Raw genomic sequence first — 12,058 nt, 5'->3', positions numbered from 1 at the left:
TTCAGAAAGAGTGAGTCATGAGTAATCATGACTAATAGTATGGTTGATTGGTCTCCTTTTGCACTATTTTATTTAACAAAGATAGTAACAGACATATTATACTCCATGAATATTCATTGATATGAAGCGTTATATCGATATCTTACTTGTAATCTGCCCACACCTTTAATAATGAGAGAAGAGGTATCATTTCTACCCCAGTCAAGGGGTGATGTTGGAATTAGAATTCTGTATGATTAAAGCCATGCTGAATTATGTCAAGAGATTTTCTGTATATATAGCAGGTGTTGCCAATGATATGTCTGCTATGCCAGGTCAGAAAGGGAACAAAGAACATCAGCAGGAAGAACACTGAATAAGGGGACTTTCTTCTGCCACTATTACTAGTCTCTTCATCAGTAGTATGGGGATAGAGTGTATCTGACCCATCTCAACGAGGAGGCAGGGTTGCGATGCTTGTCGTTTGTTAGAGGTCTGAAAGCTATGCCCGGTAAGTTGGCAGGTCAGGGAGATAAGCTCCTGTTCTACACATGGGGAGGCAGGTATTCCAGCCCCGTAACTGGAGACTGAAATGACCAGGAAAAATCCTGGAAAGCAAAGAAAAGGTGGCGTGTGGTCAAATCTGGGAGAATACTGAGTGCAGACCAGGTACACAAGAGAAACTTGGTCTATGGCTTCAGAGGTAAGTGATAAAAGACTGTGTAAGGCCTCCTGTAAAAATAAATGTGAAAACTTTAGTTACCTAAATTCTGTGGACTTAAAAAAAAGTAAGGCCTTTGCTCGATGATAATGACCTGACTTCCTTGTAGCCTGACTTTTAGTATTAGGTCATCTGAACCTTAAGAAATAAATTAGCAAGTGCTCTCCATCTGTAAAATGGGTCAGTAATGCCAGCCTTCGTATCCTTCAAAGGGACATTTTGAAAATTTATATAAGAATATGTGTGAAAAGAGTTGGGCTTATATGAATAAAGGCAGATTTCGCCCCCTTATATTTGGCTACTTTGTTAGTGAACTTCCAGGCTCTGAGGGAAAACCCACAGTCTGGTCCGAAGCTACGTTTTTACTACCAGAAATATTGCCAAATTCTGGTCATCATCCCCTGATGAAATTCATCTTTGGAAGGAAATTGACAGTAACTTATTATAACTTACTGAGATGTGACTAACTTCAGATTAAGATAAATTCTAAGATATCAAACTGTTAATTATACAAAATCAATTTTAAAAACTGAGTTGTAAATTTCATTGATTCACTAATTTATAATTTCCAGACAAAGTTTGGGAAATGGTTACCTTTGACCTTTTTAATAAATTGTAACATAAAATAATCTATAAGTAACAGTTTAGTCCATTTTTGGGCACTTGCTACTTCAAGGGAAATAACATATTTGTGGAAAAATTATTTTTGAGTACTCTCAAGCATCAATTTTCATGGAAATAATTTGCCCACTCAAAATAATTTTTATGTATTCATCAAAGTCGACCCTAAAGTAGACAGTAAGTAGTTTGACGGCCTTACTGCCGCTGGACAAGCCACGGGTTGAACATGGCTTTCTCTTACATAAGCAAGCAGCTGGTTTTACATGTAGTTAAGGACTGATATAAATGGATTGTTGAAGTCTAAGTAATTGAAATTAGTGAGCTTTTTCTATAGTTCTGAGATAGCAAGTAATCCTCTTGGAGAAGCTCTAAATGCATCCCATCAACTCAGAGTCACAGTATAGCAGAGCAGCTGTAAAGAGGGAATCCGCAGACGCATTGGTAGAGCCGCCTCCACTGCTGATGGCCTGTGACCCTGAAGGAGTCAGGGTAGTGGCCCTCAGTTTTGTTTTCTGTCAAATGAGAAGGTGAGATTAAAGTTATTTGGCTTTCATATGATCTGAATTCTAAGTCATGTCTGAGGAGTTTGAATTACTTATAAAAATAGGTGAAATATTTGCAGCGTGGAAGTGTTTTTAACCCCATTAAACATAGGCAGGTGCCTAGAGGTTGCATGACAAAACTTGTTTTTAGTCTTCATGGCTGCCCTAATGGAAAATGGGCTCACTTTCTTTGTTGATATTTTGTGTACCTTCCCCTTACAGCTGAAATATCTGCTATATGTCAGAAGAAGGTAAGAACAAACCGTCTGTGTGGTGGGGCATGATTTGCTGTGTTTGTATGTGAATTCATTCATTGACATCTGCCTCCCTTCTGCACCGTGGTTTCCCAGTGTGTACATGTCACTGTATTTGTGAAGGGGGAGAAGAAATAATTTAGCATGCACGGTTGCTGTGTCCTAATGGTCTCTTTTTCCATGTCTGCTTTTGCTTGCCCATCTTATGCACCCATGTTTTTGATAAGTAATCTGAAATAAAACCTATGTGCTTTCTTGGAGTAGAAGTTTAATGACAGAAATATGTGAATGACAGTGTAATATGTGCAACTTTACTTTGGTAAATGATGTATCTTGTATGCTAAACATCTTTATTGTTTTGAAGTGGAGTGCAAATAGTCCAATATATGTGTTAAAACACACTCAGACCAACTCCATGTGGAAAATATTTACTTGTATGTATGTTGAACATTATCGCTAAAGATTCCAGCTTCAAATTTCCCTTAGCCACCTCTCATGACAGTTTCCCTAAACCATATCTGTCTTTTTGTTGTTATTGTTCTAGTTGTGGAAAAGTACAAGAGAAGGTAGTATGGTGTCATATAAAGAACTGTGGACTGGCTGGTTGAGATACTTGGGTTCTGACCAGCTCTGTTCCCACCTACCTTTGAGACTGTGTACAGGTCGTTTAAACTTTTTAAGGGTCTGTCATGAATGGGCGCCTTTGGAGCGCTGTGCCAGTTATCTATTGCCCCACCGTAATCCATCCTAAAATGTAGTGGTTTATAACAGTGAACATTTATTTGATCCCAATGCTGTGATTTGGCAATTTAGCTTATGCTCAGCGAGGCTTCTTTTGATAAACTCCTGTAGGCTCACTCGTGTGTTTGCATCGGTTGGTGAGCAGGCTGGGGATTTGCTGGTCCCAGATGACCTTACTCCCCTGTCTGGGGCTTCTGCTGGGGTGGCTGGAATGGTTGGGATGAGAGGGGCTCACCCTCTTTCCTATTAGGTGTCTCTCCCTCCAGAAGGCTGGGCTGGATTTCTTCACGTGGGAGCAGTGTTCTGAGAGAGTGAGAGAGGAGGCTGAAAGGCCTTTTGAGACCGAAGTTCAGCAGTCACAGAGCATCAGTTCTGCTGCGTTCCATTCATCAGAGAAAGCCCCCAGGCCAGCCCAGCTTCAAGGAGTGGGGGAAATAGACTCCCCCTGCTTTATAGAGCAGCAAGAATTTTGTGGTGATATTTAACTTACTACAATCCACCCTCCGGACGTTAATACCTACATTCTCTTCAAATGCTAAGCACTCTTACCACCTTGTAAAGACCTTTAAATTTCTTACCCATTTGTGGCTTTGGGCTTAAAGTCTATTACCTTGTGATCTGCAGCTGGTCTGGTCACTGATGAAACACTTGGGGTGCAAATTCGCTTGATCCAGAGACCTAGGAACTAGAAAGGCAAGTTATCTGCTCTCTACACACCCAGCACACACACAATCGTGAGCCAGGGACATGATAACAGCAATAGACTTCTGTTCAAAAAGAGGAAGAGGAAGCAGGTAGCAGTCAGTGGTCTATAGTAGCTCCAGCCGTGAACACACCAAGACTTCTTCTGTGTCTGGGGATCGTGAATGTGCCTTCAGTTGGAATTGCTTTTGCTGTCTTGGAGTGGCTGCCATGCCTGTTTTCTTCTTGGGCATTTTGCTGCACTCTCTGAGACATCCCTCCTTTCGGATAAGAAATGGCCCACGCTGCAGCTGAGCGACCCTCTCAGTTACTCACAGACCTCCCTTCATGTTGCTCTGTGTCTGTCTCTTTCATCTAAGTTGGTGGTGCTTTTGCTAGTGTGACTATGTGACTTTAAAACTTGGTAGATTTTCAGTAAATCTTATTGCGGTTCTGAGCCCTGAAAGCCGTCTGTATAATTCTTTTTGAGACAGTCCTTTCTGTACTTTGGGCACTTCAGTCTGCCCTTAAAATGATGAGAAGCCCTGTTCTAGCTGAGAGGATCTACGGGGTGGTACCCTATACCTTTCTGAAGTTTTAATGAAGGATCATACAGTCATTCAGCAAACTTTTAGTTTGGGTTTTATCCTGAGATTATTTCTTACTTTGAGAGTCTTTTAGAAGCTGGAGACAGTAGTATGAGAAACAGCTTTGTTTTCTAAATCAGCATGTTCTGGCTCTGGTTGTATACCTAACGTATTTGACATCCAGATAATTTTTTTACACTCCCCTCCCTCCTTTATGTGATAAAATTATTTTTACTAATAAGCTTCCAATTAGCACATTTTTATTACTTATTCTTTAATAAACATTGCATTTTATATAAATGTTATTTTGGAGACCTTCCATTAAGTTTGAAATAGTTCAGAATTGTTAGCTTACTTTGGGCACAGTTTGTCCTTTTGGTATTACATGTTCCTATATTTGAACAGTAGGTTTGAAATAAGCATCAGGATTGTAAAGATAAGAGATAGGTCTTGATTCATTTCAATTCTGTTGTTCTTTGAGACCACTTGGAGTTACTAATTTATGTTTAAAATTAAAAGCAGTGACTGAAACAAGGTGACTGAAGTAACATTTGAACACCATGCTCAGCGGAATCTAAATCTAAGGGAAATCTCTCCAGTTTGCTTTGAACGAATGCATATAGATGGCCCCATATGGGTTGAAGACCAACTGTAGCTTGTAAATTTATTATTAAAACCTATTAGGAGCCATAGTAATTGTTTAGAACATGGTGAGCCAAATGTTATTTTGGGGTTCAGTCTTTTCTTACTGATATTATTTAGAACTGATGGCACATGGTGATAAGGCAGGCTGACTTTTAGTTGGTATTCCTGATACTAATATATGTAGTATGCCCAGATACTGCATAAGAAATCATTCATAATGTAGAAGCATAAAACAACAATCATTTAATTATACTCCGAGAGTCTGTGGATCAGGGATTTAGACAGGGCACAGCCCGCAGCCTATCTCTGCTTAACGATGTTTAAGGCCTTGTCTGGGAAGCCTTGAAGAGCTGAAGCCTGGAATTATCTAAATGCTTCTAGATGTTATGTTTGGGCTCTGGGGTGGGGTGGCTTGGAGGCCGGGCTTAGACAGAACGGTTGACTAGAGACTCCCACATGACCTCCCCGTGGGGCTTGGCCGTGCAGAGTTCCGAGATCAGTGTCTTGATGAGGAAGCTTCTGAAGAGAGAACCTCCTGAGACATTCATTCGGGTGGAAGCTGCTTATCTTTTTATAACCTGGCCATGGAGTCATATGTCGCCTGCACTTACTCTCTTGGTGGAAGAAGCCAGCAGCCCATCTAGGTTCAAGACCTAGATTCAAGGAGGCGCATCTGAGGAGCCGAACCTGAAGAGCCTCCCACGCAGCTGGGCTTCACTGAGATGAGAAGGCCTCGGGCCTCCAGTTATGAGTTTGCCCATGGGAAGAATGTGAACAATGTATGACCAGAAAGTAGCATGAGAAATTGCAGACCTTAAACTGCAGGACTTTATTATAGCAAATAACTACCCACTGAACCCATGTCCACATCCCACTGTTTATGTAACGGCAGGAATCCCAGAGGAACAAAGACTAATTATAACCCAAAGGAAGGAGTAAACACTAAGATTATACTCTGCTATATACCACCCTGCTGGTGCTGTGGTATTGGTTTGGTGGGTGAGCAGGAGAAGCCCCAAGCCAATAAAAATTCCCGAGCTTCCAGAATGAGATTTAATGTGCAAAAGAGAAACAAAGGGCACGGAGCGGGGACAGTACCCACTTGGGCAAATCAGGGCTGACTCGAATGCTGAAGAGGACTTGGGCTTCAGATGCGGGACAAACGCACTGCATTTTAATAAATAATTTTCAAAAATAGTAGTTAAAGAAAAATCCTATAAAAATGTTAACTTGCTTTTACGATTTGTTGGCCTGGGTCCTTTTCAGAAAATGAGGTTTGCTAAGACTAGTACCCAGAGCCTCTTGCTAACATCCAAGTGGAACAGGCCTTACTCTGAGATGCTCATTCAGGTCGACAGCTCAACGCGTTGCCAATGCCTTGACATGGGCTTGGTGCCTGCCTCCTTCCTTCCCTCTCTCCAGGGCAGCTGTCATGGAGGGTTCTCAACTCTTCACCGAGCTCTGAGTTCATAATGGCTTAGAATGTTATATCCCCTAGAGGTGTTCATATCTTTTTAAGCTCTGTTGAGAGACTGAAAAGCTCTCTGGACAGAAGACATTGAGTAGGCGGTCGCATGTCTGATAGCCTCGGGGCACACTTCCTGGGGGAGGTCAGGGGCGTTTCCTGACAGTGCCCCCAGTCGCTTTGCACAGACGCAGCCTCGCTCCTCCGCCCCGTCAGTGCAGCCCTGACAGGAGCCCCCTGACCTCAGGAACCCTCCGCTGCTCCACTTTTCTCATTTCCATCACTTCATCTTTTGATTCCTTCCTGTAGATGATGTCAGTGGCTGACTCTATGAATGGTTTTTGCTGTGCTTTGATATGTTACCATGGTGTCATTTGACATAGTAGTAAGGTCTTGACAGAGAGTCCTTAAGAATATGGGACTAGAAAGGCCTGCTTTGGGTCCATCAGTGGCGTAGCAGACCTGCCTCCCTGTGCAGAATGCAGCGAGGACAGATGAGCCACTGTGGCTGTTTGCTCTTTTGGTGGTGGATAAAATAATTTTGAAAGTTTATGCCTGAGGTTAAAATTATTCCTTTTCTATGTTCATGTGCTCTTTCTGGACCGTGATGTTATTTTTTTTCCTTCATATTTCTCTCGAGAACTCTTGAAACACTAACACAAAATAACCCAGAACTCTGCCCAGCCCTGACTGAGGTGACTTTACAAGGGCTTTTCAACTCAGTTCCACTTGTACGTAGACCGCTTCTACCACTCGCACTGATGGAAACCGTTTCTCACCTTTGTTTTTAACTATGACTGAGCTCTCACTGATTAGAGATGACCTGCATTTTGGGCACTAGTGAGTGGCACTTCAGAAACACGTGCCCATTTTCGTTGGTCCCTTAAGTTTCCATTCTTTCCAATTAGGCGAATTTACCTCTGTGATTAATTTTAATTGATTTCACTTTTTTTTTTTTTTGCCTCTAGAACTGCAGTTCCCATGTTAGAAGAGCAGTTGTCACCTGCTTTTCAGCAGGATGCTGCGGTCGTCACGGGAACAGGCCTGTTCGGTACTGCAAACGATGCCACTCGAATCATCACAGTAACGAAGTGGGGGCTTCCTCGGAGACCCACCTCTACCAGACCTCCCCTCCACCCATCAACACCCGCGAATGCGGTGCTGAGGAGCTTGTCTGCGCTGTGGAGGCTGTGATTAGGTAACAGGCTGTTTATTAGTTGCTTTCTCTGAAAACAGCGCCTTGGCTTTGAGCCACCCTTCTAGCTTTCAGATGTGTAAATTTAATTCAACTTCAAGTGCCCTCAGCCCAGCACAATGTTGCAATGATGATGTTTTAATTCATTCATTCAACAAATATTTTTATCAAATGCCAGTTATATGCCAGGTGTGTGCTACGCACTTGAGAGGCAGAAGAGAGTAAAATGTTTCTGCCCTTAGGCTACCCATGTAGGGACTATGAAAATAGAAGCATGTAATTGTGATCCAGAATGTTGAGCACAGTGATAGCACAGCAGGAGGTCTTAGGGGGAATGAATTTGGAGAGCCAATCAGAATGAGAGGTGGGGGTCAGCAGGAGGGGGTCTGAGGCTTGACCGACAGGAGCCAAGTTGGGGAGGGCTCTGGGTCATTCAGTACTGGGCTCAACAGGAAGGCTGTGGAATGAACGAGGGCCAGTCCGGCAGGTTCCTGGCTTTTTCTTCTTCTGTCACATGACAAAGAAAGGAGCTTTAGAAATGGTAACATCTAGGCTTGTTCTCTTTTTGTATAACATTCACTGAGGCAAGAATGAAAAAAATTAAAGAATAATATTAGAATGTAAGTTTTAAGGATAGGGACTAAGTGTCTTCTGTTTCTCTCATCCCAGTGGCTGACACATGTAGAAATGCAATAAATATCTGTCAAATGAAACATGACAGAGATTTGGAAATAGAAAAGTCAACCATACTGCTGTCATCATCATCCATTTTCCACATGTTCTTCTAGTTTTATTCAAATGCATGTTTAATTTATGTAACTGTAATCACAGTCTATCTACAGTTCTTTCTGATAATAACGTTACACCATTATGTTTTTTCCATGTTGTGCAGTTTCCATTTTTATCATTTTTAGTGGATACATAATATTTATTTAGATTATTTTTTCCTCTCTTACTATTTAGAATGCTTCTAATTTTTTACTGTTATAAATAAATGATAAATATTTTTGTGTATAGTGCTGTTTCTATATTTTTTATTTTCTCAGGGTAGATGACCAGATGCGGTCAAGGGTATGGATTTTTGAATGGCTTTGGTGCATTACCAAACTGATTTTTAAAGTGTATATGAATTCATGATGCCAACTGTACTGTATGATATTGCTAGTTTTTGCTACACCCTTGCCAATATTGGGTATTATTTTTTTAAACTATCGTTCATTTAGCAATTGAAAAGGGAGTCTTCGTTGCTTCTTTTCAGGTTTTTGAGTACTAGATATTGAATATTTTCCATTGGGTACAAGCTCCTCAATCTCTCCTTGCGTATATTTATGTCCTTAGAGCTTCACGTTCGATACAGAGGAAGCAATGACTTCAGTGGGATGGGTGGTGAACCAGAAGCCGGAAGGCATCAGTTCTGTTCATAGCATCTCTGTGCCTCACCTTGTTCATCATTAGAGTGGGGATGAGGACCAACCAATAAGGAAATGAAATTAGGCTCCTCGGAGTGACTCCTACCAATTTAAAAGATGCTTGAGTACTCATGAAGTACTTGCTCTGAGTAGGTCATCCTCTAGAATGTGTTTTCTCATAGTCTAATTTAACATCTCTCCTATCGGGCAGCTTGTTGAAAGAGGCCGAGTTCCACGCTGAGCAGCGGGAATACGAGCTGAACCGGCGGCGGCAGCTGGGCCTTTCCTCTTCCCACCACTCCCTGGAGAACGCCGACTTTGACAACAAGGACGACGATAAACATGACCAGCGGCTGCTCAGTCAATTTGGAATATGGTTCTTAGTAAGAACAGAAGTCAACCGTTCTCTACTTCCTTATTTCTCATTCCAACCTCACACCCATGAGCGATTTCTCCTTTCTTTTTAAAGAACTTAAAGAGTAAATAGTGAGAAATTAACCTGAGCACTGGGACCCTACACTCTAGGACAGTGGCCCTCGACCCTGGGCTGCACATTAGATTGACCTGGGGCAGCTTTTAAGAAATGGCAATGCCCAGATTTCATGCTCGGTTCTTGGGAACTTTTAAAAAGCTTTCTAGTTGATTCTAATGAATAGCCTGGTGTTGAAACTTACTGTACCAGGCTCTAGACTGTTTAAAGTGCACCTTTTGACAGGAAACAGATGGGGAAATAGGTAGGGTATATCATGAAATATTGAATTTAATATGATTTAAAGATTATTGGCATTCCTATTTCACATTCCATTACCTATGAACATGAAATTTTTCTTGAAAATTCAGTCTCTGTGGAGCTTTTTATTTTATTTTTTTCATTAGAGTGGAAGCAACTTTTTCTTTTTTTTTTCTTTTAATTAATTAATTTATTTTTCCAAATACATTTGTCTCTGCCTTTCCTCCACCACTTTCCCCTGCCCCCTTCCCCCGCTCCCTCCCTCAGTCCTTTCCCACCTTTCCCACTTTGGTTTTGTCCGTGAGTCCTTGCTATATGTTCCTTGACTTGCCCCTTCCCTTTCTGCCCCACCTGCCTTCCCTCTTGTCTCTCTTGGTGTCTTTTCCTTTCAGTGTTGCTGGTCTTATTTTCCTTGCATCTTTGTTTTGTTGGTTAGGTTCTGCTTATAAGTGAGATCATACGGTATTTGTCTTTCGCCCCCTGGCTTATTTCGCTTAGCATAATGCTCTTGGGTTCCATCCATGCTCCTGCGAAGCGTAGCAGTTCTTTTTTTCTTTCTTTCTGCAATAAATAAAAAAAAATTTATTGCAAGTCTGCTTATAGCCAAACTAACCCAAGGAGTTTGATTGATACTGACTGATTCAGCTGGAACATTCATTCAGTAGAGATCAACAAACAGATCCAAAGTTTCAAGCCAGCTAGATTTGCCAGTTCTGCAAAGAAGCAGACTTGTTTCTGCCCACTGGGGACATGAATTTAAGTCTCCATGGTGATGCATCTCTTGCATGCTTTCACATGGTTACCTGAAAAAATCTTTTAGAAAACCAAACTGGGATTTAATTGTTGATTTTACATGTATTGTTCCTACAACTAATTAATGATACAATGACTACTATTGTGAACTCTTTGAAGGCAAGGATGGGGTTTTATTAATTTTTATAATTCTGGACCCTATTGCACTGCTCAATAAACGATTATTTCAGGGTGAATGAATGAATGAATACATGATTAGTTTTTTTAAAACATCTATTTATAATGTGGTGAATTTGGGGGGTGCGCTAACATTTCAGAATTATGACTGATGGAAATTCTCAGCTAAATCTGATCACATTAGAACTGAAATGCATATAGTTATTTTTTTCACTGAAAGTGTTTATGAAATTTCCCTTTGTAGACTCTACTTTCTAAAAGCGTCTATCTAGTGCAGATTATGTAATATATTTCTTATAGGAGAGAAGGCCTATAGGAAGGTGCAGTCTTAAGGGGAAATGATTGTTGCAATCTACCTCTCCAAGAGGAACACAGTTTCCAAGATAAGTGATCCCCATCATTTAGAAAACTGCCTCTTTCAAATGGGTTATCCGGGACATCTTTTTTTAATCCATGGAATGAGCCTGTAATAATTGCGTGGAGATGGCTGGAGGCTGAAGCAGCGTCTGGTCCGCCTCTTCCCAGGTGAGCCTCTGCACGCCCAGTGAGAACACCCCGACGGAGAGCTTGGCGCGGCTGGTGGCCATGGTGTTCCAGTGGTTCCACTCCACAGCGTATATGATGGACGACGAAGTCGGAAGTTTGGTGGAAAAACTGAAGCCTCAGTTTGTCACCAAGTGGTTGAAGACAGTCTGTGATGTTCGCTTTGATGTCATGGTCATGTGCCTTCTTCCCAAACCAATGGAATTCGCCCGGGTAAGTGGAGGCCTGCCGCTCGAAGGTGGTTGCTAGTGTCTGTGCAAGGGCAACATGTCTTTGTGTTTTAGTCAGTGCAGCTGAATGAGTTCAGTTCAGTGTGTGTATTTTAGGCGATGTCCTGCTTGGGTGTTGGCTTGGGATGGGGAAGAGTGGAGGAAGAATGTGTGAATTGTCTTTTCGAATTTAAGGGAATATTGTTCCCTGACATGGCTGGATATTTTTGTTAAGGAACAGGAGAAAAGAAAGCCTCTCTCTGTGGTTGCTAGAGCTCAGTCCTTTTCTGGTCTACAGTCTGCGGAAGGGCTAACATTTGACTGCAGGCAATTTCTGTGCTTTCACGTGTATTTCTGGAAATGAATGGTAGACGTCCCTGCCCTCCTGTGTGGAGTTCTGAAAAGGGTTAGGAGCTGCCCACGCCATTTTTCGACTACAATATAATTTGTGTGTAGTCCAGAATTAGTTTTTGGCAGCAATATATGACATTTTTTCAAGGCGTTTTCTAAGGAGGGGTGGTGTGGTGTGTGTGTGTGTGTGTGTGTGTGTGTGTGTGTGTATATATTTTGGGATTTCTTTTAGTGAGGCCTTGAGGCAATTTTCAGTTTAAATATTTAAGACTAAAACAGAGCACAAACTATCTAAACGTGTAGCTTTTGTTAGATTTTCAGAACTTGAGCATTCTTTGCATTTATCAAAATACGCTTCTTCCTTCTTTGGTGCCACCTACTGACTCACATATGAAATTGGATCTTTGCTCACTGGAAATTCCCAATTTCCTGGCATTCTTTGACTGTGTTAATGT

General features: G+C 41.6%; 1 protein-coding gene across 2 annotated transcripts in view; it reads left to right on the top strand.

Annotated features, from left to right (window-relative positions):
• The window catches only part of UNC79 (unc-79 homolog, NALCN channel complex subunit), a 201,178-nt gene that overhangs the window by 82,701 nt on the left and 106,419 nt on the right, over positions 1 to 12,058 (top strand). For both annotated transcript variants that reach the window (XM_054567102.1, XM_054567101.1), the window contains exons 11-14: positions 2,086 to 2,114; positions 7,205 to 7,434; positions 9,052 to 9,223; positions 11,026 to 11,256. In XM_054567102.1, coding sequence (XP_054423077.1) covers positions 2,086 to 2,114; positions 7,205 to 7,434; positions 9,052 to 9,223; positions 11,026 to 11,256 — 662 coding nt within the window. The remainder of the gene's footprint in view (positions 1 to 2,085; positions 2,115 to 7,204; positions 7,435 to 9,051; positions 9,224 to 11,025; positions 11,257 to 12,058) is intronic.

Source organism: Pteronotus mesoamericanus, unplaced genomic scaffold (assembly GCF_021234165.1).
Source record: "Pteronotus mesoamericanus isolate MK-2021 breed Mesoamerican mustached bat unplaced genomic scaffold, CSHL_Meso_final contig_182, whole genome shotgun sequence".
Taxonomy (NCBI): Eukaryota; Metazoa; Chordata; class Mammalia; order Chiroptera; family Mormoopidae; genus Pteronotus; species Pteronotus mesoamericanus.
This window is presented reverse-complemented; position numbering and strand designations above follow the sequence as displayed.